We start from the raw sequence: 27,825 nt of genomic DNA on the forward strand, positions 1-27,825 counted from the left end.
CATCCGATGAAGTGAGCTGCAGCTCACGAAAGCTTATGCTCAAATAAATTTGTTAGTCTCTAAGGTGCCACAGGTACTCCTTTTCTTTTTAAATGAAATGGGATGATTTAAATGCAGGCAGAATATTCCATGGGATAGATGGTACTGTCTGTGACTGTATGACTTGGTTTCCGGAGTCACTGTAGATCAGGAGCCACCCTGAGGAATTTAGGGTGGACAGAGGAGACTAGCTATTTTTAGAGAGAGAATTTTCGAGCTTTTTTACTTCCCACGGTAGATTAATTGTTTTTCTTTCCCCCCAGAAGGACAGAACTGTGGAGGGAAGTGTCTGAGTGAAAGCAGCAGCGAGGGGACGGTTAGACTAAGGATAGTACAGCAAATCTTGACTCCTAATAAGAGCCATACAGACCCTGGCTTTTTGGTGACCGCCTCTGAAAGACGCAGGCGGCGACACACCCGTCTTCCGGATTATGAGGCTGTAGGGCTGGACCCCGCAGGGGGCAGGTCTCCGGGTTTCGAACGGCGCTGGGGGACCTCCCCCGGCCCCCAGCCATGCTATAGACCTATCAGGAATCAGGGTACAGTAGGTGCAGGAGGAGCATGAGGCTAAGTGCCCTGGGCACACCGCAGACAGAGCTCTGTCCCCCCGGTGCCTCCGCTGCCCTGCTTTGTCCAGCAGCTGCATATCCGCGAGCCAGGAGCCCGAACGTTAAATCGCCAGCGTCCCTTTGAGGGAAGCCTCCCTCCCGCGAGAACTACACTCCCCATAATGCAAGGCGTACGAAGCCGTAGCGGCGGCCGCAGCAGCTTCCGCCAGCAGCCCGCCTTGAATTGCAGGCTTATTTCCGCCAGCGTAGGTCACGTGATCGATCCCCTTCCAAGATGGCGGACAATTTGCCTTCGGAGTTTGATGTGGTGGTGATAGGAACCGGTATGAGAGTCGCACCCTCGGGTCGGATCTGGGCTGTGGCTTTGGCCTGTAGCGCTCTGGGACGCGGGGGCAGAGCTGTGTGGGCGGGGCAGTAGAGGTGGGGGCTAGGCAGGGGGTCGGAAGGGCTGTGTGCAGCTGCAGGGGCGAGGTGGCGCCGGAGAGGCGGGAGCTGTGCGTGGAGGCTCGGGGGACTGAGGCCGGTGGTAGGAGACAAGTTGTGCCGGCACGGTCGGAGGAGTTGAGGCTACGGGGGAGGGAGGACTGGGTGCCAGGTCTGTACTTACGGGGTGGGAATCAGAGCAACGAGGCTGAAGTAGGGGGGTTGAGCAGGTGGCTGGAGGGGATCATGGAGCAAGGTGAGAATTAGACACTGTAGTGCTGGGACCAAGGACTGGTGCTGCTGCTAGGGAACAGAGATCAAGGGAATGAGGCTGTGGACATGTTGCTGAGGTAAGGATGGGACTGGGATTTTAACAAGAAGGTGGAGAAGGAAGTCGACTATGGATCTGAGGCATGGGTTGGAGCCAGCGACCGGGAATCAAAAGGCATGAATTGTGCCTAGGAAGAGGGGAGCTGAAGTCTTGGTGTCAGGGCCAGGTATTCCTTTGGTATCTATAGCCTTTATAGACTCTCATACACCTGTGACCAGACCTATATGAAGTGGTGTTCCTCCTGGTTGAATTAAAATATTATTCTTAAGCATTTAAAGCTTCTAAAAATTTAATCTTAGGTGACAGGATCTTAGGTAGTGTATGTAGTAGATATTGACAATCTCTCTAAATTTCACTCACATAAACAAGAGTTGATGTTTTAGTTGGAGGCAATTTATGGTAGTTTTAAAATATCTGATTGAAACACAGCAAATATTTACCAGGAAAACAAACTTAAAATTTTCTCCTTTTGTATTCATTTTGAAGAGGATTTTCTGCCCAAATAACTGAACTGAGAGCAGGCAGGTGTGTTTAAATATTTGTTGTTTCATAGAACTCCATGCTGATTTTGGCCTAGCTGAAACAGCTCTTATTATAGAAAACCTTGAACTATTGTGGTGGTGGTTCCTGTATTTTGTACAAAACTAAGATTATTCCCATCCCATATATTCTCTTTACTTGAGAGTCACCAGCTTTTGAGCCCAATCATGCAATCAAGTCTGGCTGGGTGGATCCAGGCACCTTGGTGGAGCTTCTTGGGGTCTGCTCTGACCCCAGTTCTTCAATCAGAACTCTCTATCTCTGTAATTTTTCTCTCTCTTTTGATGTAAGCAATCATGTTTGTGTTTTTTTTTTTTTTTATTGGGGAGGAGTGATTTAAATCGGAGCAACAACTGATTTTTTGAACAGTGATTTAAAGGAGCCAACAGGAAACATTGATTTAAATAAATTTTAATAAAGTTTTGCATTTGTACTTAAAATTGACTCTCCTAGGTCGGTAAGCATTAAAACATGTTGATTTGCAGATAAATATGGACTTTATACTAAACTTGGTGCCTCTTTTTGCTAAACAGGAGGATACACTATATCTATGCATATTTATTAACCAAGTACATAGCTTTACTTACATCTATTCAGATTCATATTTTTTACATTTCTTATGTTAATGGTGAATGATCTTTTCTTATTTACTAGAAGATTAATTTTTGACTTTCAATTTGTCATGTTCTTGTTGAAATTCAATGGATTGAAATTCAAATTCAATTAACAGCATTTAAAAAAACTAACTTAAATGCTTTGGATAAGTTAAAAAAAAGTTTTATTAAACAGTTTTAATACACAAAATATGTTTTATCTAAACTATTTAACTGTAGTTAGTGAATTGAACTGATAGTGACCAGAAACTGTGCCTTTCAGGATTTTAGAACTAGAAAAACTCATCTTTTCGCATCTAGTTTTTATTCATAGTTTGGAAGAGAACAAGCTCTACTGCTTTTTCAACTTACAGTGGTTTCTTAACTTTAAATGAATTAATGATTGAACTGAACTAGTTGAATAAACTGAAATGAAGAAAATATTTTCTGCACACGCAGAAGAGGCTATTGCTATCACAAACTGGTTTAGTTATTTAACAAATTCTGGTTCCAAGTGCTTAGCTAGTGACTTCCTCCAGTTCAGGATTTGACTTTCTTTAAAACTTTGCTGCAAACACATACTCCTTAGTATTATTTTTATTTAATTTACATTATTTTAATAGACCATAATAAATTTAGGCCTTAACATACGCTGTCAATTTCCAATTTAATTTTAAATGTTTATTTTTTAAAAATAAGCCTCTATTTAATTTAAATAAAAAAATCAGATTTAAAAAAAAAAAAACTTTCTATCCATTCTGTTTTTATTAAATTCTTGTGCCATTCAAATTAACTTGCAGTCTTCTGAACCTTTAAACTGGGGGCATGAGAGAATTGGGGAGAGATTTGTATTGATAGACATATCTAAATGGCATATTCTGGGAATACTTTCTCTTTAAAAGGTTTAGTTGAAAAAACACATTCCTATAGTGTGTGAATTATTCAAAAGATTTCTTAGTTAATATAGGGGCTAGCAAAAAATAGTAAAAGCTGGCTATTTTTCCATTTGTGAACATAACTGCTATTTTAGGTACCAAATCAAGATCCTTGGGTGAACCAAGAGACACCTATGGGCTATTCGTGTAGATCAGTAGCAGGATTGAGGCCCTAATGAAGAAACTGTAATAGTTTCCCTGGCCATTCAATTCTTGGTTGTCAGATAGTGTGAAGAAGAATGAGAGGGAGTGTTAGTCAGGCTATACCAAAATTCCATCTTGTTAAAATTTAGTGACTAAAAAGCAGCCAAGCCTCAGTTTCACTTTACACACTTCTTTACATACAGTGAAAAAGCTTAATCTTATTAATTGCATATCTGTGACGTATAAACAATTATAAAAACAAAACATAACAAAGAAACCCTTTCTGAAAGTCAAATCAGTGTTTGACCAAGCTAACCCATCTTGCCTCTCAGACGCCAGAGTACTGAGGGTGGTATAAGAAACTAAATAGGACAGAGTATAAACCTATGATGGAGTTTTATTGCTTTTCATGGTCACATAAAATACATAGAAAGCAGTTGCCTCACTGCTTCAGATGAATTGTCTGTCTACGCCAATGTCCTGTCTCCAGTGGTGGCCAGTACTTGATGCTTCTGATGAAACGTGCAAAAATACCTTATAATTGCCAACTATGGAATAATCTTCCCATAGGGAAAGACTTCCTGACTCTAGTAAGTTATTGGCTGATTTATACTCTGAAGCCTAAGGGTTTCTCTTATTTTTCTTAAATTTTTCTATTTTTCTCTGTTGTGGCTAACTTACAGATACCCAATGTGCATGAATACAGCCAGTTGGATGCTATTTGCTTTAGGTATCTCTCTCACCCTTAGGTTAGGCACATGCAAATGTATGTGCACTATTGACTTTAAAAATCTCATAGTATAAATATAATATTTTATAAAGAAATACATAGACTAAATGTCTGCCTAAATGATATAGGTAGAAAAATGGTATAGTAATAAAATTAAATTTGTCATTGTCTATAGGTTCATAGTAAATAAAATTACACGCATAATCAATATTCCTGTATGTATTCATTTTCCAAATGTTTTCCCATTCATCTCATGTTGCTTCAGAATTTCCAGTTTGTTAGGGAAATATGCAGAGGTGAATTTACTTTCTGAAGAAAAGTGTTGCTGACAGGTTTTAACCTATCAACTCTTCTTAGTTAGGTTACAAGTAACAAGTTCTTTCCTCTGTCTGAGCAAAGGCCAGAAAAATGCAAGAAGTCTAGAATGTTGTATAGCTCTGAAAAGTGATTTCTAAAGCTTGGCATTGAAGGGGAAGTCTGTTTTTTCTGTTCTCAGACCCCAGAAGAGCAGAGTTACGACTTCAGGGAGCGGCTAGCTCCTGCCCATAAATCACAAGTTCCAGACAGCCCTTCTGCAGTTCCCTCCACATCATCATGATGATCTCCCAAGCTTCATGTCATTTTCTCATGTGACTCTGTGATGTTTCAGATAACTCAGGTTTCAATAATTAAAATCAGTTATGGCTGCTCACCATCACGTTCTCATGTTTAACATAAAATCCCAGTACACAGAAACACGTATAAACCTTATGATTGACTTGCTGTACATGGCAAATAATTTGTTTTACAATTTGCCATGTCTAGACTGAAATATTAAGGTGGTCTCGATTTCTTTCACTTGTGGTTGTACAAGGGAGATTATTTTGAATGCTGGAAATTATTAAAAGATGAAGACTGCCTGAGGACAGTATAGCTATAGTTTTGCTATATTACTGGGTAAATAGGGATTTTTATCTTTGTAATACCTTGATGTTGTGAAGGTTAATCTTTGTGAATTAGGAATTGACGTGCTCTAAGACAAAGGCTATGCCCTTTGGAGTGGTTAGTCCTTGCTGCATGGAAGCTTTTACCTGTAGATAGTGATATAATAGATCTGCCATTAAGGAGGAGTTATACTCTGTTCATCTTCTAAACTGAGGGTTTATGCTGGATCTTATCTATTTCAATTTATAAAAGAGCCTTAGCCATAGGCATTTATACAAAAATTAAAATAACAATCAAATACAGAAGTTTAGATATTATGTAGGAATAGAATTTCATGGGCTTTTCAAAGCAAATCAAGGTCATCTTATTTGCCTGTATATTTCTAGTGCCCAAAGACTCGAAGTAGGGTTAGGGCCATAGTGTACTAGGCACCCTACAAACACTCAGAGACTCAGTCCCTATCCTGAATAGTTTATCGTCTAGCAAACATGGAGATAGGGGAAGATAAGGGGACTGAGATAAATTACTTAGATTAGCTCTGTAAAACTTATTTTTATTTCCAATAAAATATTTAAGTAGTTCAGAACCATAATCTATCCCTAAGTGCCCCCTCACCATACTTGTTAGTTGGCTGACTGCTTGCAGAAATGGGGGTTTGAAGAGGGGTTAGAAGGAGAAAGAGTATATGCATGAGGGTGGACTGAAGAATGTACAGTGGCATTTAGTGAGAGGCAGACAAAATGGGTGCTGGAGGCAGGCATCTTTCATGCTGGGGCAAACAGTAAGAAACAAGAGGTTAGTAGGAAGGGGCAGAGTTGTGAAGGGCCTTGAAGAGATGTGCAGTTTGTTGTGGTGGAAAGCAGGGAGTCAGTGGAAGGAGTCAGTGAGGTGAGCCTTATGATCAGGGCAAAAGACAGGGAAGAGATTAGCAGCTGCATTTTGTATGGCTTGGAGGGGGTGTGTTTTATTTTAGTTACCTTTTCCTTGTACTTTAGAAGCAATCAGATATTGCACATTGTATTTTAATTAGCTAAACACGTTCATATTGGAAGACAGACATATTTTTAACAGGGTAATAAGGCATCTGGAAAAACTGACAAGAAATGTGGTGGATTCTCCATCACTTAATCTTTAAATCAAAAGTAAAAGTCTTTCTAAAAAAGATACACTAGTTCAGTGGTTTCTACCTTTTTTCATTTGCAGACCCCTCAAAAATTTCATATGGAGGTGCGGACCCCTTTGGAAATCTTAGACATAGTCTGCAGACTCCCAGGAGTCCCTGGTTGAAAACCACTGCTCTAATTCAATCACAAGTTACTGGACTTGATGCACAAATTTCAGGGTGAAATTCTATGGCCAGTATTATGTAGGAAATCAGATGAGATAAACAATCCCTATTAACCTTGCATCATATGAATCTACGAATCTTTGCAATAACAGTATGACTAAACGTTATCAAACCAAAATGCTTTTGTTCAAAAGATGCAAAAGAGAGAGGCTGTTGTGGGTAGTCAGTTTTAGTATATTGCCTCAGTTCTGGGTTTCTCTGCTTTTTGGTGTTGACTTAATGTTAACTTTTTAATGTGTAGCCATTGGTATTTCATTGTCAAACGTGATTTTTGTAAAACATTAAAATATTTATGCTGACTTTTTAATGTATATTAGTAATTAAGACCTTTTACCCTTGCATGGTCTCTTCCTGTTTTTGATTATATAATTTGTGCATCCGGTAATTTTAGTGATTCAATTAAGTGGTGACATTAGATTTGAATTTGTTCTTATTTCAGGTTCATTTAACTGTTTTCCCCATGGTGAACTTAATTAAAATGGAACCTTACGCTAAATTCTGGTCATCAGTTCTCCATCTAATACTTCACTTCTTTTCTTCCTCCTCCTCATAGCTTCTGAATTAATACTGTGATACTCATAAATAAAGAGAAATGTTGTTGCATTTACTAAAGGAACTGGCTTCCCTGATCACCAGTTAAATAGAGCGGGGGTTTTGTCCTGATACAATGGAAAGATAATTTCATTTTTTTAAAGGAAATTATATACCGGTAATAAATTAGCTGTGTAGTATAAGAATGTATGCTCTATTTTTGGCTGTATTGTAGGTCTAAATCAGCAACAAAACTTTCATTATCATAGTGAAGGTAAACTTAATCCCCCTTTCCTTAGAACAACAGCTATAATAGAATACAAAACTGCTAACCGCATCTTGAATTTCCCAGGTTTGAAATTAAGATATGATAAGCAAGCTTGTCCTGCTATAGCAACATCTTTTTTGTGAGTTCTGTTTTTTTAGTCATAACATTTCAGAAGTCAGGCTTTTTAACATCCTATCAGAGCCTCTCATATATCATTATATTTTGAATACAGTGTATAGTTTTATTTTGGTTAAAATATCTAGTAATTGAAAAACCTGATTTGTTTAACAGATATAATACATGTCATTAATTCCATAAGCCATCACTGCCAATTTGGTCAGTCTTTGCTTTTTAAAAAAATGTATTTTAAATGAACGAGTAGGAATTCCTAATCTGTCTGAGAATAGTAATATCCAATTTCAGAGGGCCTGATCTTGCAAACACTTTACTCATTTGAGTAATACATTGAAGGCCATGGGATTATCCATTTGAGTAAATTTATTCACATTAATGTGTGTTTTCAGGATCAGTCTTTGAATTAAGACACATTAAAATACTGGTTATATTTATTAGACTTGGGGGAGGACATTATGAGCTCTTAGATAAAATTGCACCTTTTCAGAAAAAGGTTGTTTACTTGATTTACATGGTAGAATGGCACTGTCAAGTATTCAGGCTCATACATTTCTCTTCAAACGGTGATTAAAAAGAGAATCATAGACAAACCAATTTAATAACGTTGAAGTCACGGTGGAAACCATTCTGAGTTAAGACTGATGCTATCTCTAATGTAGTGCCTTTATATTGTAACAGCACAGGTTAAGGATGCCGTGTCCGCCCTAAATTGAATTGCCTTGTTCGGCTGGAATATACTGTAATATTAACATTGCTTAAACTTGTCTGATATTGTAGAAGGCCTGTGTTAGCTTCTGTTTAAGCTGTAAAATAAAGGATGTTGTTCTCTAAAAGGTGGTTGTATTCACATGTTTTGTCTGCCAGTAATTCTAATTTTTTTTAAAAAGTTTATTCTTTATAAAAGCAGTCACAGTAAATTTTCTAGTTCTATGCAATTTTCTTTCCATTCTGGTCTTCACTGGTTATAAATAACACATGAAATGACTTTCAAGGTAGAAAGCAGGAATCCATTTTGAAATATTCTATAAAATAAAGAGTGATTTATGGTTTCATATGATTTTGGCTGAAAGCACTCGGGCTTTGCCAGGTCATCAAAGTCCTGTCAGGGGAATCTATTATTTATTGTTCGATATGCTGGGAGTGGTGTAAGTACTTTATTTTATGTTTATCTTATGTAAGTATAGTGTTAGAAAAAATCAATTCCAGATACTAATACAGTTTTTAAGATATATCCAGGAAAACTAACCTAAAAATTATAGATATGAATTATGAAGCAGAACATTAGCGATTCTGATCTAAAAGAGAATTTTGAAAAATGAATAATTCCTAATGTTGCTGCAAGATATTTTTAGGATGTACCTCAGGAATTTTTCTCTGTAACGTGATGATTTGCTTTCTCTGGTTATATTTTGGTTACTCTCCTTTTCATAAATAAGCAGTCTCATTTTACACAAATATTTAGGCACATGATAGGGAAAAGCCTGACAGGGTTAGTTTGTTATAAGACCATATGATATTCCTGTGAGCTTCTGAAATATTATGTTAGTTTCATGATGACATCTTTGTAAATAAATGTAACTAAAGATATTTGTTTACTCTCATAGGCTAGCAGAGTGGCATTGACTTGTAGTATTAATGTTTATAAATGAGGGAACAGAGCTACATTTTTTGTGAATGGGTAATCCCCTATCCTTTTAAGTATCAAGTGAGCAAAGCTGATTTTCACTGCCACACGTAAAGTTTTTGGTATCCCTTTTCTTTGCCTTCTCGGTGACTTTTTCACCTGATTGCCTTGGAGGTGTCATTCTTTCTGCCTTTTAAGTGTTGTCTCTGCTCGGAGTAAGTGCTTGTCCTTACTGATTTAATTCCTGATTAGTTTGGACGTCAAATCGAAAAGCTGCTCGGACAATGCAACTGCTATTGAAGCCTTTTCAGAGTCCTTTTAAAATTGACAGGATTCTGCTCCAGATGTCTTTAGCACAAGACACCATCACAGATATTCTGCACTGCTCCTTCTACTTGCCTCATGTAAAGTATGAGTGTTTTGCAATTCTGTGAACCCATCACTTCTCATCTTGCTTAGGATCCTGATGCTACCAAGACTGAAGTGGGGTAAAAATAAAGGCTCTAGTAATCTGCAACCCTGCTTCCAGCCCCATGGAATGTGGTTGGTAGACTACCACACATCAGAGATTGTCAGACACCAGAGCAAAGTTCTGTGCTGAGTATTTTGAATGGATTGGTTATTCTGTTGAGAAGACCTCCCCTCTCAAGGTCAAATGTTAGACCTCCTGTCCAGCATAATGGGGAGCCTATCAGGTTTTATTTAAACTCCTAAAAAGAAAAGGAGTACTTGTGGCACCTTAGAGACTAACCAATTGTCTTCTGCAGTTTCCACAGTATGCATCCGATGAAGTGAGCTGTAGCTCACGAAAGCTCATGCTCAAATAAATTGGTTAGTCTCTAAGGTGCCACAAGTACTCCTTTTCTTTTTGCGAATACAGACTAACATGGCTGTTACTCTGAAACCTATTTAAACTCCTGTTTGCCTTTATTTTGAAATCGCTTTGAGCATTATGAGAAAAATCCCAGTGTAGAGTATTGGGAAACACCTATTTGGTCATCTGAGTATGTCTAATCTGAAAGATATGTCTCTGTAGTTTTTGTGTAGAAAATTTGATTCCAATAGGAAGAGGATTTAAAGTTTGAAACAGGACAGATTACCAAGAACTTGTCCACTTTAAAGTCACTGATGCATTGCCTGTGCCTAAAAATGTGGCAGTGCTGTGTAATTAAGTCCTTTTTTGTGAATTATATAAAGATGTCTATATTAGCGGCAGGATGAACACATAACTTCATTAATAGTGGAGGATTAGACCACCTTTCTGCAAAGAAACAAGAAAAAGGAGGGAGAGAGGTCTTGGAAGACTCAGATATCAGTCAAACAGAACCAGCTGCATCTTTGTTTGTTCTGTCTTTGTGGATTTTGTCCAGTGTGACTTTTCTTTTCATATCTTGGGAAATGTTGGTTTAATATTGTCTGTATTTGTTTTTATTATGCTTTATATAGAATCCCTACAAATCCAGTGTTCCCAGGACATTTTTGTCCTTAATCAAACCCCTCCGGTCCTTGGTGTATAAATAGTACTGTTAATCTCTTGTAGTTGTAAGTACTCAGAGAACTGGCCATTCAAGACAATTTCAGGATCATTAATCTATGTGATATCAAATTGTTTATGCAAAAGTTTTTAGTATAGTTAAAACTGTATATATTGATAGTTTTCTGTGTGTGGGGCATGTGTACATGTTATAGTGGCTCATCTCCCCGATTTCTTTGAAGATATAATATGCTCTGGTGAGTTATTTGGATAAAACCTAATAATGTAAATCACAGGAGAAATAATTTTGGAACTACACAAAAGACCGAAAAGTTGTATGCAGAGATGACATGTTAAAATGTTATAAATTGCTAGTGAGTTTTAAAAAAAGTGGTACTGCTAAGAGAATAAGTATTTATTCAGCAATAGAATTAAATCATACTTAAGAAGAAATCATTAAAATAAAAATAAGTTGTGAGTAGTATTTTAGTGGAACTGAACCATGCTTGTTGGTTCTACAGGGTAAATGGGCCCAGAGACTCTTCTAAAAGAGGAGTGGAATGGACAAATATGCTTATTATGATCACTGTAAAATAAGTTTTTATAATACTGCTTGAGGGAGAACCTTGCATAATACTTGATCATGATTTCAGTCATCAGTCTGACACTTGATTTTTTTGTTTTGTTTGAAAGCTGATATATGTATATTCCTGAATACTTGGACTGTTTCTCACTTCAGTTTTAAAGTTTAATAGATCAGACATTGGGAACAAAAGAGCAAATTACTGAAGCTGTGGAGTTTTCCCTCATGTTACCCTGCCAGGTTATCTGATCGATGAACTGAAGTTGGGTGTGAGGCTGTTCTGCCCTGCATGTGTATTCATCTTAGTCACTTTCAAACAAAACCTCTGTCTGTATATTTTTCCCTCTGATGTTCCTTCATTGATAGTTCCATGACATTAAGAACATAAAAATGGCCCTACTGGGTCAGACCAAAGGTCCATCTAGCCCAGTATCCTGTCTTCCAACAGTGGCCAGTGCCAGGTGCCCATAGGGAGTGAACCTAACAGGGAATCAAGTGATCCATCCCCTGTCGCTCATTTCTAGCTTCTGGCAAACAGAGGCTAGGGACACCACCCCTGCCCGTCCTGGCTCATAGCCATTGATGGACCTGTCCTCCATGAATTTATCTAGTTCTCTTTTGAACCCTGTTATGGTCTTGGCCTTCATAACATGCTCTGGCAAGGAGTTCCACAGGTTGACTGTGCACTGTGTGAAGAAATACTTCCTTTTATTTGTTTTTAAACCTGCTGCCAGTTAATTTCATTTGGTGACCCCTAGTTCTTGTGTTATGAGAAGAAGTACACAACACTTACCTACTTTCTCTACACCAGTCATGATTTTATAGACCTCCATCATATTCCCCCTCAGTCGCCACTTTTCCAAGCTGAAAAGTCCCAGTCTTATTAATCTCTCCTCATATGGAAGCCGTTCCATACCCCTAATAATTTTTGTTGTTCTTTTCTGAACCTTTTCCAATTCCAAACTATCTTTTTTGCAATGGGGCGACCACATCTGCATGCAGTATTCAAGGTGTGGGAGTACCATGGATTTATATAGAGGCAACATGATATTTTCTGTCCTATTATCTATCCCTTTCTTAATGATTCCCAACATTCCGTTCGCTTTTTTTGACTGCCGCTGCACATTGAGTGGATGTTTTCAGAGAACTATCCACAATGGCTCCAAGATCTTTCTTGAATGGTAACAGTTAATTTAGACCCCCATCATTTTATATGTATAGTTGGAATTGTGCTTTCCAGTGTGCATTTCTTTGCATTTATCAACATTAAATTTCATCTGCCATTTTGTTGCCCAGTCACCCAGTTTTGAGAGATCCTTTTGTAGCTCTTCACAGTCTGCCTGGGTCTTAACTATCTTTAGTAATTTTATATCTGCAATTTTGCCACCTCACTGTTTACCCTTTTCCAGATCATTTATGAATAGGACTGGTCCCAGAACAGATCTCTGGGGAACACCACTATTTACCTCTCTCCATTCTGAAAACTGACCATTTATACCTACCCTTTGTTTTCTATCTTTTAATCAGTTACCAATTCATGAGAGCACCTTCCCTCTTTTCCGGTGGCAGCTTACTTTGCGTAAGAGCCTTTGGTGAGGCTGATTAATTCTGTTTAATCAGGTAAAAAGCTAAAAAGGCATGTGGTGCTGCTTCTTCCTTTGACCAATCAGAGCGTCTTGTTTAAATTCAAGAATCGTCTTTCCTTTCTAAATACTTCATTCAATTACTCAGTTTGCGGCTGCTGTAGCACCAGAAATATCTTGCTTTAGTGTTCTGTAGCACCACCTACCACCAAAAAAAACCCAAACAAACAAAAAACCCAAACCTTTTTGCTACTTTATATCTGAGATCGGCAACCTTTGGCACATGGCCTGTCAGGGAAATCTGCTGGTGGGCTAGTACGGTTTGTTTACCTGCAGCGTCCGCAGGTTCAGCTGATCATAGCTCCCACGGGCTGCGGTCCCCCGTTCCAGGCCAAGGGGGGCTGCGGGAAGCAGTGTGGGCTGAGGGATGTGCTGGCCGCCGCTTTCCGCAGCCCCCGTTGGCCTGGAACAGCAAACAGCAGCCAATGGGAGCCGCGATTGGCTGAACCTGCGGACGCTGCAGGTAAATAAACCGCCCCGGCCTGCCAGCGGATTTCCCTGAAGGGCTGCACGCCAAAGGTTGCCGATCCCTGCTTTATATATATTTTTGGTAAAAATCCACAAGCTAGTTACACTTTGAATCTAGGCATTCATGCATTGCTTGTCACCACAATACATGAATGCCTTACAAGTTCTAACTATTTGCAGGGATCTTGCTATTAGGACTATCCAGTGAACTCCCTCAGAATTAGCAGTTACTGTGTTTAAATACAAGTAAAACTTACTACAGTGGGTCAGCTGTGTGATTACAGAAGGCTGCTGTATTGAAAGTGCCTGCTTGCTTCCTGCATTCCTTTGCTCAATGGTTCCCTCCAACACTTTTTTTATTAAGTGCCTCTCATGGCTTGTTTAATAGATATATTTAACTGAATTAAATGTTTTAAACCTTTTGCTACAAAAGTCCTGTGTAATTTGCCACAAGCATATTAGTTGTACAGTGGAAAGATCCAATTTCCATTGAGTAATTCAGGAACTAAGACACTTCCTACAAACAGCTGCAGCTGTATGTTATATAAGCTGCTTGGATCAGGAAACTTGTCCATTGTAATTACTGGAAAGAGCCTTGCACATGTGGGGCATTGTGTAATAATAAATGGCTGCTAATCAAACAGTGAAGTGGGAAAGCTAAAAGTAAATTTTGGATTATATTAAGGTCAATTATATATTTTTGCTGTAGAATTATTTTTAGGGCTGTCAGGTGACTAAAATTAATCTCGACTAATTGGGCTGTTAAACAATAGAATACCATTTATTTAAATATTTTTGGATGTTTCCTCTTTTTCAAATATATTGATTTCAATTACAACACAATACAAAATGTACAGTGCTCGCTTTATATTTTTTTATTATAAATATTTGCACTGTAAAAAACACAAGAAATATTTTTCAATTCCCCCAATACAAATACTGTAGTGTAATCTCTTTATCATGAAAGTTGAACCTACAAATGTAGAATTATGTAAAAAAAACAAACTGCACTCAAAAACAAAACAGTGTAAAACTTTAGAGCCGACAAGTCCACTGTGTCCTACTTCTTGTTCAGCCAGTTGCTCAGACAAACAAGTTTGTTTACATTTGCAGGAGATAATTCTGCTTGGTTCTTGTTTACAATGTCACCTGAAAGTGAGAACAGGCATTGACATGGCACTGTCGTAGCCAGCATTGCAAGATATTTACATGCCAGATGTGCTAAAGATTCATATGTCCTTTATGCTTCAGCCACCATTCCAGAGGACACATGTCCATGCTGATGATGGGTTCTGCTCGATAATGATCCAGAACAGTGCGGACCAATGCATGTTCATTTTCATCATCTGAGTCAGATGCCACCAGAGCAAGGTTGATTTTCTTTTTTGATGGTTCGGGTTCTGTAGCTTCCACATCAGAGTGTTGCTCTTTTAAGACATCTGAAAGCATGCTCCACACCTAGTCCCCCTGAGATTTTAGAAGGCACTTCAGATTCTTAAACCTTGGGTCGAGTGCTGTATCTGTCATTAGAAATCTCCCATTGGTACCATTTTTGGGTTTTGTCAAATCTGCAGTGAAAGTGTTCTTAAAACGAACATGTGCTGGGTCATCCTCTGAGACTGCCGTAACATGAAATATATAGCAGAATGCAGGTAAAACAGAGCAGGAGGCATACAATTCTCCCCCAAGGATTTCAATCACAAATTTAATTAATACTGTTTTTTTAACGTGCGTCATCAGCATGGAAGCATGTTCTCTGGAATGGTGGCCGAAGCATGAAGGGGCATACGAATGTAAATACTTTGCAATGCTGGCTACAAAAGTGCCATGTTGAACACCTGTTCTCACTTTCTGGTGACATAAATAAGAAGCAGGCAGCATTATTTCCCGTAAATGTAAACAAACTTGTTTGTCTTAGTGGCTTGCTGAATAAGAAGTAGGACTGAGTGGATTTGTAGGCTCTGAAGTTTTACACTGTTTTGTTTTTGAGTGCAGTTATGTATTCAAAAAAAAAATCTATTTGTAAGTTGCACTTTCACGATGAAGATTGCACTACAGTACTTGTATGAGGTGAACTGAAAAATAAGATTTCTTTTATAATTTTTACAGTGCAAATTTGTAATAAAAATATAAAGTGAGCACTATACACTTTGTATTCTGTGTTGTTGTAATTAAAATTGATATATTTGAAACTGTAGAAAGTATCCACAATATTTAATACATTTCAATTGGTATTCTATTGTTTAACAGTCTGATTAAAACTGATTAATCGCGATTAATTTTATTTAATCACGTGACTTAACTGCGGTTGACAGCCCTAATTTTTCCCCTCTTTGAAGCCCTAGATTTTGACTGGCCAGCTTTGAAAATTGACCTGTGAGAGCTCACTGAATTGAAATTTAGTCAGACCTAACTTTTATTTCTTCATGTAAGTGGAACTACAGTTGATATTGGCACCTTAATGACCATGCCATATTTACTACATAATTTTGAGGCAATCTAGTTACAATAAATATACAGGTATTATGTATTTTTACTTATGGATCACATTACCATTAATGAAGTTTAGGCTGATTCTTTCAGGAAAAGTTTCCAAAACACTTACAATAAATCTGAATCCCTGCTTGCAGGTGATTGGTTAGTCTGCTTCTGCCTCCAATCTAGGCAGGCTGGGTGTGGCCACACCTTTGAAGACTCAGCAAGATGAATCAGTGTCCAGGAGCTGCAGGAGGCTTTACCAGTCCTCCTGCTCAGAGCAAAAGAAAACAAAACCGAAAAGAGATTCTTCTTCTTAGTATTGGGCTTAATGGATAACAAGCATTACTAGCATCTTATTCAGCCTTGGGGGTGTTTGTGGCAAGCTTGCTCAAAACACCCCTTTCTGATTCTGTGGTATAGGCTGCTGCAGCTTCCAACACAGCATGTCTGGGCAGGCCTCTCTGACAGGAATACCGCACAGGCAACCATAGAAATGGCAAAGTTGTCAGGAAAGCACACACCTGTCTGGGCTGGCCCAAACCCACTTGCCCATTGGTCAGCCATGCCATGGCATCTGGACTAACTTGCTCAATTGCTGCAACTTGGCCATGTCCCATCACTTTCTCACTCTGCTCCAAACAATCCGCTTTGGAAGGATGTAAGTAGGAGCAAGAAGGGCATAAGGCCCACAATTTATTTCAGACTATTTTGTGCCTATCCTCCTTGACAAGGTCTGAGTCAGCCCTTATGTAACCCTGCTTTGTGCCCTGTACAAACACAGAACAAGGACAGTCCCTGCTCCAAAAGAGTTTATAATCTAAGTCAGTCTTCCTGTGGTTGGAATGAAAGTCAAAGTTGCTCTGAAGTAAGGAAGTATTACTTCTGAGGGAATTCTGCACCAAAAAATTAAAAATTATGTGCACAATTTTTTAAAATTCTACAAATTTTATTTGTCAATGAATAAATGTGGCTCCAGCATGGCAGTGGGGAGCACAGGCCACTGGCTGCATTGAGGTGGGAGATCACCCTGAAGTCCCCACTTCCCCCAAACTGCCCCTGCCCCTGACACACTGCAAGGACTGGGCCTGCCCTAGAAATACCCTGGGGCCCTCCCGCTCCATGCCAGGTGCATCAAGTTTGGGTGGGCAGGCTCAGCCCAGCAGGATCCAGGTGTGGGGTGAGAGGTTTCTGTGTGGGGCAGTCTGGGTGCGGGTAGCTCAGTGGGAGAGCTGGATGCACAGACGCTCGTTGGTGGGGTTCCAGGTGCAGGGGCATGGCAATGGGACTCGGGATCCAGGTGAAGGTGGTGGAAGTCTGGGTGTGGGGAGATGGGGCTTGGTGTGGGAGGGTCTGGGTGTGGGGGACTTAGTGGGGCTTGATGGGGTGAGGGTCCAGGTGCAGCTGGTTGGGGGATCAGTGGTGTGGGGGGCTTGTCAGAGGGGTCCAGGTGTAGGTGGGTATGACTTGTCAGAGTGAGAGTTCAATGGGCCTGCTTAACAGGGAAGCCCAGTTACTGCCGAGGGGATGCTGCATGCTTGGCTCCTGCTCCTCCCTGTGATTCCCCTGTCCCCTTTTACTCTCCATTTCCCCCACTCCCACATTCCCCTCCCCTTGCCCTATTCCCCTCCCCTTACCAAGGGCCACCGTGGGTACTCACTGTTGTACAGAAAAAAGGAGGGCTCCCTGCACACAGAAGGGGAGCACGACTGGCACTAGGACCAGGAGGCGGTATTTAGCCGCAAAGTCAGCGGAGCAGAGATGCAGCCTCCTGGGCAGCTCTGCTTGCAGAATGACAGGGCAGTAGCATGTAACCCTGTGTCCCCCCCCAGGCCTTGCCCCCAAAAAACAGCACCATGGTTGCCCCCTGCTGCCCTCCCCACTGCCCCCCCGCAAGTGGCTTCCCTTTGCTTCTCTGCTGTTTTCTGCAGGGAAACACAGGAAATCTGCGGGAGGCTGGAGGGGCGGAGGCTGTTTTCTGCGGGAGCACAGTCCTGCAGAATCCCCCCAGGAATAAAGTGTTTATATGAATTTCTTCTATTCAGTAATGTGTAGATTAAAGTTTAAAAGAATTAGCTTGATGAAGCAACTTTGGAAGTACCTTGAACTGTCTGGATCTTCTTTGATATGGCTGCTCTCGGCCTGCTGTGATTGACACGTTTGGTTCTGCCTCCAAGGCGCTGCAAGCTGGGGAAAAACTTGCTGTAATGGATCTGCAGACTTTTCTCCTATAATAAAGAAAATGGTCATCTTAACTTACATGAAAATTTCTTATTTTCACTGTTTTTAATTCTAGAATTTCATTGCAGGATAGTTTACAAGGAAGCAATGCTTTTTACTTAAATTTGAAGTGGAAAGGTATAAATGGCCCTGAAAAGTAGGCAGATTTCAGATTTTAAAATTTGTAGATCTGAAATGTAGTATTAAAGATAAATTGAGAAGCTTGTTAAAAACACATTAAATAGTATATTACCAAATCATTAACAGAGTTTGTGTAAGACTTAAGTTTTATAGGTAAATACATTTTAAAAAGCTGAAAATAATTTCCTCAGAGTTCAAGCTTGTTTCCTTTGCAACTGTTTATTCATTTAATTATTTTTTTGTGTGTGGCCAGTACCGACATTTAGGTATATGACAAACAAAAACAATATCACATTGTTTCATGCATTAGACAGCACAAATAACCATTCCACTCTTATGTGTAGCCCCCGTGCAGTACAACTAAAATCTCAGTGAGACAAATACTTCACAGTTAAACACATGCTTGATCAAACAGATGTGTTGTGTGCTGTACTCAAAGTAAACCTCTATTTCTGTCTTAACAACAGAAGGTGCAAATTCTACAGCTAGAGACACTCCATCAAAAATTAACTTACTGATTCTCAAGAGGGGAGATCTAGGGACTCTTGGGAGTGTGGGAAGTATCTCAGCTGATCTCCCTGTCACATGGATCCTGATCCCAAGCCCATTGAAGTCAACTGGAATCTTTTTATTAGCTGCAACAGGATTGGATGAGGCCAATGATGCACATGGAAATTAGAGAGAATACCTCTAAAACCTAAAGCACGGCATGGGGAGTAATCCTAACCTCTGAGAGCTTGCTAAATTTACATTTAATAATCTACCAGTGCTATTTTCAAATATTTCGTAGCTCATGATGTATCTTTTTCTTCACTATCTTTCCTATTGTGTCCGTTTGTATATAGAAGTGTCATCTTTGACAAAATCCACCATTTCATAAGGAGAGAATTTAAAAAGAGCTAAGCAATCAATATTTAACAGAATATGTCTTGATTCTTTTTTCATGTTGGTTTGCATCTCTTGTAACTTGATCTTTTCCACAACTGTCCACAGGCGACTACTCTTGCCCACAAATTATCTACTTATAGCACTTTGTCTCTTGAAGCAAAACATGAAGCCGTGTGCTGGCCTCATCTTCTGTCACTACTAGTATGTAGCAATAGGTGGATTGGATACTTAACTGCAGCACCCTGGAATAGCTGATAGAGAGAAGTTTTTATGAGACTATATCTAGGTCGGACAATGTTAAATGCAGTAACAGGACAGTAGATGAGTCATGAGATACACTTTGGCTATCCATAAATTGCACAGCTGGCATGGAAAAGTTACGTAAATTGTTTAGTTAACTGGAAACCAAAGAGAAAAGACACTTAAATGATGTAAAATGGACAAAAGAAGTAGGAAAAGATTTTTTTAATCTACATGTGTGTTACTAATTAGGAATAAAATATACTTACTACTACCAATTATTTAAAACAGCATATTTGTCAGTTATGTCATTCAAGTTTGTCAGTGTGTTTAAAACAGTTTAAACACATGATGTGACATAGTCATGTAATTTAAGGTGTTAAGTACTTGAATTGGAATTGGAAGCACCTAAATTGTTTGTGAAAGTAGCCATGATAACTGATACTTAGGAGGCTTGGATCCTGGCATCTTTATGGTATATTACCGTAATTAGATTTTCTTACAGAACAAACGCTCCTGCCATACCTCCTCAAATTATAATCTTGTCAAATCTTAAACTCTTCAGGCTTAGTGGGTAGTAGGATGGGAAATTTCACTCTTTTAGATTATGCTTGGTTCATGATTCTTTAGATGGTACTTCTTCCTTTAATTAAACTCTGAAGAGGTTCCCCTGGTATTGCATTAGGTGCACTGTTTCTGGAGGTGTAGCATCTTTCGGAAAAGATGTAAAACCAAGGTCTTGCCACTTGTAATTATGAAAGAACCCTGTGCATTTTGCTCAAGATCAATTTAGGACAGCTGTTCTAGCCAAATTTCATGTGGGTAATTACATTCTGTCTATCAAAAACTAGCCCTGCATTTTCAGTTGAATACAGTAGTCATCTGCTGTGCTAAATAGTTACCTAGTATTGTTGTTACTTTCATCCTTAGAGGCTGCTGCACTTCAGTGGTGACCCGGCATGTTTATAGTTTGTAAAATGGTTTTTGGATGTTTGGGGTGTTTGTGTAAGGTAATAAACATAAAATAAGATTATTACATTGCAAATGCTGGTTTTGAAATCTTTGTATGTATTGCTTTAAGATTTAGAGGCTTCTGAAACTGTTGGTGGGGCCAAATGGCACAAACTAGAGGTGTTGTCTGTTGAAATAAGATATTCTGGTACATTGCATGGTATATCAGTGAAAAAGAGCTGGAAGCCTATGCATAATATGATTCATAAATGAACATCAGTTGGCTCAGTGTGCACATAGAAATGGAACATTTCTTGAAAGTTTGAAACACTGCTACAGGGAAGCGCAGTGCCTATTTGAAGTGCCCTTTGCCAATGGAATTGTCTAGCAAACAGAATGAACTTTCCCAGAATGGAAGCAATTGTTCTTCTTTTTTTTTTTTCTTTTTTTTTTTTTAAAAGATAAAAGCCATGTATAGCATGGTATTTCATCGTAGTAAAGTAGTCAGTGATACAACAAAGTTGCACTGAATCTTCATAACTTTTTGTATTTTGCTAGTTGAGATGACAATTTTCACGATCCCTCAAAGTGGTAGGTCTTAAAAATGAAAAAGTTGCAAGAAAATCTGAAATTTTACCTTAGTGCATATGATGATTTGAAATAGAATAGCCCATGGGTCACGCTGATTCCTGAATAAGGAAGACACTCATATTTTGTTGACATTGTACAAAAGTCATTAATTTGATCATCTTTAAGGCTTGGTGTAGGCATTTGTTTGCAACTGAGTATTTTAAAAGTTACACGCAGCATACTGTTTAGTACTAAACTGTACTGGACAAAGGAAACTTTTCAAGGAAAATGAAGCGGTTTGAAAGGTAAGTATTTTTCTATTTAGGTTGGCTAAATATTTTGTAATCCTTTTTTTTGTAATCTGATTTTTGTAATTTTATGTGAATAAAGTGGATAATAATGCTAATTTAATTCTGGGGGAAAGGGGGGAGGAATTTTCAACTGCCCTAGAGAACCTGAGCTGGGTAGAAGAGTTGTTCCGATCAAAGTCTTAGGACCCAGGGGAAAGGAAGCAATTGAGTTTGCATTCTAAATCCAGCAGTTTTTATTCTGGCAAATAATTTGTTGACTTTCATGTGAACGAGCCCTAAATAAGAATGTGAGGCCATGGCTACACTTTGGGGAGTATAGTGGCATAGCTATGACACCACCCCATAATGTGGGTGCAGCCTGCAGTGACGAAAGAGGTTTTTCCATTGGTGTAGGAGCACCACCTTCCTGAGCGAAAGTAACTAAGTCAACGGAAGCATTCTCCTGTTGATTTAGCTGCTTCTATATTGAGGGTTAAGTTGGCATAGCCATGGCATTTGAGTGTAGATTTTAAGTGTGGACTTTCTTGAGTTCAAGACATTAGAATATGGCATTTGATGTCTGGATCCTCCTAGTGTTATCTAGTCTTGGGTTCTAGGGTTAACCAGGACTAGGCAAAACATTTTTAAACATAATACTTAATATTTTAGCATTTTTTAATCTAGTACAAGTCTTCAGTTTTTCCTAGGGTTTGAGCTAGACAAATGATCACTTGATAGTCTGAGACCTGGTCTATACTACAGAGTTAAGTCGACAAACTGCCTTACGTCTACCTAACTGTGTAAGCGTCTTCACTCTACAGGGAGTCCCCGGTATACATCTCCCCCTTATCCGTTGTTTCAGATATCTATCACTCATCAATAGGGGAACATGTTCCAGTTTACGTTGGTTTTGATCTGCATATCCGTTGTTTGCACGGATCGGGACTGACGTAAATTGGAACACGTTCCTCTATTGTACAGTACTGTACTTGCATCTGCTGACCACATTCAAGGCTTATTACCTATAGAGGACGTTCTCCATGCTGGTTAAGGAGATGGCAGGTGAAGGAAAGCCCGTTGTAAAGGAGTTTTGGAAGTCCTACAACATCTTGAATGGTGTGGAAAACATTGTTGCATAGTGGGAAGAGGTCTCTTCGAAATGGATGAACAGCATTGGGCACTGTGCATGGCCAGATGCTGTCCACAGCTTCATGGGATTTGATGCTGTTCCTGCTCCCGAGCAAGAAAATGTCAAGTTGGTGAAGAATGTTGGCTTCGAGGAGGAGGAGGATGTACAGGAGTTGTTGGAGTCTCATGCTGAGCAACTGACAAGATATCTGAAGAAAGCAAGGACGATCATGACGATGACGTAGGGCTGGAAGCCAGGAGTCTGATGACACAGAATCTCTCCCGTTTCTTTGAATTGCTGGATGAGATAACAGAAATCATACAGAGTGGGGATCCATTTTGTGAATGGTTTGCCAAGGTCTCCAGGGCTCTCGATACAATGGCTTGCTACAGGGAGATCTATAGTTCAAAGATTCATGCAGGAGAGCAGTTGTCAATAAAATCCTTTAAGGCTTCTGAAACCGAAAACCCAGCCTAAGAAAACCCAGCCACCACCCGTACCTAAGTTTAGTGTAATTGACACTGTATTTATTGTATTAAAATGTTCTATGTGTTTGAATGGTGTTAGTAGGGTTCTGTAACCGTGCCTATGTGGGTCACAACTGACAATACCAAATTCAGGACAAACTGCTGAGAGAGTGCAGACACACCCCAAACTGGTTGTTATTCCTCCATAAGCTGTACCAGCACAAAGTAAACTTCAGTCTCACCACATTGGCTAACAAGAAGTCAGGTAAGCAGTTTCTGTAGATATTCCAGTCCTTGTATCGCCACCAAAAACACTGGATTTAAAGATGAGTTGTTCCTTGAAACCAGTCTCATCAAACAAAAGGTTCTTCTGATCCCAGAGGACTAGCCACACAGCCAGGTCAATATATAACTCAGATCTTACCCAAAAACACACTGATGCCAATCCTTTAGTATCTAAAATCTAAAGCTTTATTTACAAAAAAGAAAGGTGGAAGTTTGGTTAAAGAATCAAATACATACAGTAATTGCAAAGTTCTTGGTTCAGGGTTGCAGTGATGGAATAAACTGCTGGCTTGATAAGTCTCTGGTTGCTTCCTAATAATTGGAAGGACCTCAGTCCCTTGGTTAGAATGCTCCCATTAATATAAGTCCATAGTCCAGAGGTTTGAGCAGGAAAGAGGCAAAATAGAGATGTTTCCAGGGCCTTTTATAGCTTCTGCCGTGTGGAGGGAAATTCACTGTTTCAAACAAAGCCCTCAGCACAGCTAGTGGAAAATTACAGGAAAAAGATGGAGTTTGGAGTCACATGGGCAAGTCATATGTCCATGCATGAATTCGCCTAGTCACAGCAGAAAATCATTATCTATATCTCAAACAGTACATTCACAGGAAAGTCCCTTCAGGGTAGGTATGTGTGATGTTCCCCTGGTGTTATCTGCACCACTCCACTGCTAGGTTACTCCACTGCACCTCAACTCTGGGAGCCAGCCTTACCCTGCTCTGCTGTGAGGACCCCCACTCCTGAGCTGTTCATGTACAGCCTCTAGCAAGTAAGGTGCTTGGATTGTGCAACCAAATGACACTAGCCAATATCTTTGGTCCAAGACAGCCCTAGGAACCTCCATCTTGCAGTGTCCAGTTATGCCCCCTGGATGTTGCAAGCTTATATGAATGTGTCAGTTTAACAAAGAAATTGATATGCACCAGGCTTGTTATCCCAAGGGGAGGTTCTGACATGCTTCGAACCAAAAGCACTGTTTCAGGTAGAATTTAGAATTTATTAACTACAAAGATAGATTTTAAGTGATTATAAGTCAAAGCACAAGAAGTTGGATTTGGCCAAATGAAATAAAAGCAAAATACATTCTAAGATCTTAACACTTTCAGTGCCCTTAAAAACTTAGATGCTTCTCACCACAGCCTGGCTGGTTGCCCTTCAGCTAGGCTTTCCCCTTTTGATCCGCTCTTCAGTTGATTGGTAGTAATGTCTGTAGATGGAGGTGGAGGAGAAAGGCAGAGCACGGCAAATGTCTCTTCTCTTTTATCATGTTCTTCCCTCTTGGCTTTGCCCTCCCTCCCGCCTCCCCTTCAGGGTCAGGTGAGCATTACCTCCTTGTAGTCCCTGACTGATAAGGGAAGAGGGGTGACTCTCTCAGGAGTCCAAGAGCTCCTTTGTTGCTGCCTTGGCCCATGTTCTTTGTTCCTGTGAGGCTGGACTGGGTTTGTCTCATACATGTGCTGATGAGGTGTGAACTGCCCCTCTGTTCCTGGAAAGTTTTTTGCCTGGGCTTGTTTTAAGCCTTGAGGACACATTTTCAGCCTCATAACTATATACAGTAAATTACAACCTTCAACATTATTATAACAACAATGTTCAGTGCATCATGAGCCTTCCGAAGACACCCGGCATGACAAACTTTGCATTGGATACCACACAATCATAAGGATGAAAATGGGGGTGCAGGGTGTTCCCCCGAGATAAAGAGTCTTTCATTGTGAATTAAATGTTATTTTGATGGGCCACTCAATTTGAATAGTCCTTCCAAGATGTGCTGGCTAACTAGTTTTTGGGTGCTAGCCCAGGAGCAAACGTTTGAAATCCAGGTTTAGAGCCAATACTCATAACTTCAAATACAAAAATGATACATGCATACAAATAGCATAATCATATTCAGCAAATCCTAACCTTTCCATAGACACCTTACTTGACAACCTTTGTACAATATTTGTTGCGATTATATAACAGTTGTAGCAACAATGATCTACATGGTCATATTTTAATCATATAAAGTCACAGGTTCTACATTATTTTATTCAATGTTTTATGTGTAAAATGTGTACTATATAACCTCTCGTTATAAAAAGGTACACTAGGTAGGTGAAAAGAGCATTGTCATAAGTGAGTGTGGTGAACGTATCCTCCCCTTATTACATTATTTCTTATAGGGAAAAATTCCCCAGTTTGTCGTTTTGGTATCCATCACCTTTTTCAAGAACGCAACCCCAGTATATACAGGGGAGCCTCCTGTAGAGTTCTTCCTGCGGATTTAACTCGCCTGCTATACTGACCTAATAACTCCACCTCCCCAAGAGGCATAGTGCTTAGATCAATGTAGTTAGGTTGACGTAGCGTCCGTACAGACACTGTGATGCTTACATCATTTGTTGCTGCCTTTGACAGCTGGAGTCCTGCTGTCCTGGGGCTGACAGCTGGAGTCCCGGTGCCCCAGGATTGTCAGAGCCTTACAGTGCCCAACTTAAGTCAGTGCAGGCACTCCTGGTGAGGATGTGCACAGACAACAGAAGGAGTGCAGTGTGGACACAAAGAGCCTATTTAATTACTGTGGTGGCTGCAGATCGACCTAACTTCTTAAGTCAACTTAACTTTGTAGTGTAGACATGAGAGTTCCTCACATGAGTTCAAGGAGGACTGATGTTAATTTCCTTAGCACACTTTTAAAGTTAGTAATTACTTGTCCTTAGATGCTACAGGATGTATTTGAAGTGAATTATCAGGTTGGCAAGATGAAGAAACCTTACTGTGTCCTTTAGTAACAGTAGAAGTGGTATTGTGCCTGAGGAAATAGAGAAGATAGAGAACCTATAGTTCTCCTTAGTTTCTCTCTCTAGCTGAATATATAGTTTAGGCAGCTCTAACAGAAGTCAGGTCATGATTCCTAAGATTTACTGTCACCCATTCTTATTGCGTCCCCTGTAACTAGACAATCAAAATATTTGAAAGAGAGTTTGATTGGGCTGGTTTTGGCAGTATGGTATACCAGTGTCTTTTGTGCTACCACTTTGCTCTCCAAAGCTTTAACTTTAATTTTTAAGTCTATAGCTATTATGGCTGAGATGCACTCAGGCCTTGTCTACACTGCCACTTTACAGCTCTGCAACTTTCTCACTCGGGTGTGAAAAACACACCCCCGAGCACTGCAAGTTACAGTGCTGTAAAGTGGCAGTGTAGACCATGCACTAGCGCTGGGAGCTATTCCCCTCGTAGAGGTGGGGGGTGGGTGGGTGTGTGTGTGTGTGTGTGTGTGTGGTGTAATGGGTTTTTTTTTGGTTTGGGTTTTTTTTTTTTTTAGCGCTGGGAGAGCTGCGCTGGTGTGGGGACTGCCGGCACTGGTGCCATGACTACACAGCCACATTAAAGCGCTGCTGCCGCAGCACTTTAACGTTGCTAGTGAAGACATGGCCTCAGTTTATTTTTGAAACTAACTGTTGCAGTTACATCTTACAGCTATTCTTCCAGGTTTTTCAAAAGCAGGAAGAGGTGTGAACTGCCCCATTCATTAGCAATTAGTGCTGACTTGGGTGCTCAAAGGAATCTAGCTGTGTACAGAGTACCTGCTGAATGGGGAGTAGAGTCTAGAGAACATGCATAGTCCTATTTTAAACATCTACCTAATCTGCCATAAGTGGCGTCTCATGTAGGCAGAGTATTTAGTAGAACTCTACTACTATTTATCAACTTTGATTCCTGGGCTGAAGTATAGTAAAAATAACTTTATTTTCAAATATATCAGTGTCTGTATCAGTGAGGTAGACCTTTCTGAGCATCCCATAAAGCTTCAGGCAGTATCATATAGGAAATGCTGATATCAAGTCATCTGAGAGAGAGGCTGGTGACAAGATTCCACAAAGAGACGCTAATAGCATTTGCAAAGACAAAATGCTGTGTAATCTAAAAATAAATAAATAAATTCTGTGGCTATGTTCTGTAAGTTCCTTAGGATAATATTAAAAAACCTCTTATTGACCCTAAAATTTTGTATTTGATATTTTAGCATGAATGTGTAAAGGCTTAATCTAAAAAGATGTGAGCCTTTTTGGCTAAATTGTATGGCACTGACCTAGTAACTCTCTTATTCTGTTTAATGCATGTACTTTATAAACTGTTAACTGTTAATAAAATTATTTTATAGGTTTGCCAGAATCTATCATTGCATCTGCATGCTCAAGAAGTGGCCAGAGGGTTCTACATGTTGACTCGTAAGTTACTCCAGTGATATACTTCATTGATCATTTAAGTGTTCGGAAATAGATTACAGTCTCTGACTTGGACTGAGTCTATGATTCTAAAACCTGTAGCCAAAGTTACTGTTGCAAATCAGCTTTTGGGGGGCAGGGGTGAGGGAGAGCTTTGTGAGAATCTCACCGTGAACCATTACCCAGCTACAAATCTTATGGGGCAAAAGACAGTGTCTGGATTCAAGTACGAGTTGCTGAACTGAGTACAAATGTAGGAGCCCAAACTTAGACACTAAGGGCCTGTATACACACAAACTGCTACAGTGGCACTGTCTCATCTGTGCTGCTGTAGCACTTCAGTGAAGATGCTACCTATGCTAATGGAAGGGGTTCTCCCATTGGCATAAGTAATCCATCTCCCCGAGAGGTGGTAGCTAGGTCAATGGGAGAATCCTCCTGTTGACCTAGCATTGTCTACAGTGGTGGTTGGTCGGTTTAACTGCATCGCTCATGGTTGTGGACCTTTCACACCTCTGAATGACCTAGTTAAACTGACCTAATTTCCTACTGTACACCAGGTCATAAATTAAAGTGACTTGGTTTTCAGAGTGCTGAGCACAGATTGCTGCTGTTGACTTTAATGGGAGTTGAGTGCCCAGCCTGAAACGCCAGG

At 39.8% G+C, this 27,825-nt stretch overlaps 1 protein-coding gene across 1 annotated transcript in view; it reads left to right on the forward strand.

Annotated features, from left to right (window-relative positions):
* The first annotated feature begins 839 nt into the window (after positions 1-839).
* CHM (CHM Rab escort protein) overlaps positions 840-27,825 on the forward strand; it is a 134,763-nt gene continuing 107,777 nt past the window's right edge. The window contains exons 1-2 of the mRNA XM_074964454.1: positions 840-931; positions 27,107-27,173. Of these exons, the coding sequence (XP_074820555.1) occupies positions 883-931; positions 27,107-27,173 (116 nt within the window). The 5' untranslated portion in view covers positions 840-882. The remainder of the gene's footprint in view (positions 932-27,106; positions 27,174-27,825) is intronic.

Source organism: Natator depressus, chromosome 9 (genome assembly GCF_965152275.1).
Source record: "Natator depressus isolate rNatDep1 chromosome 9, rNatDep2.hap1, whole genome shotgun sequence".
NCBI lineage: Eukaryota > Metazoa > Chordata > Testudines > Cheloniidae > Natator > Natator depressus.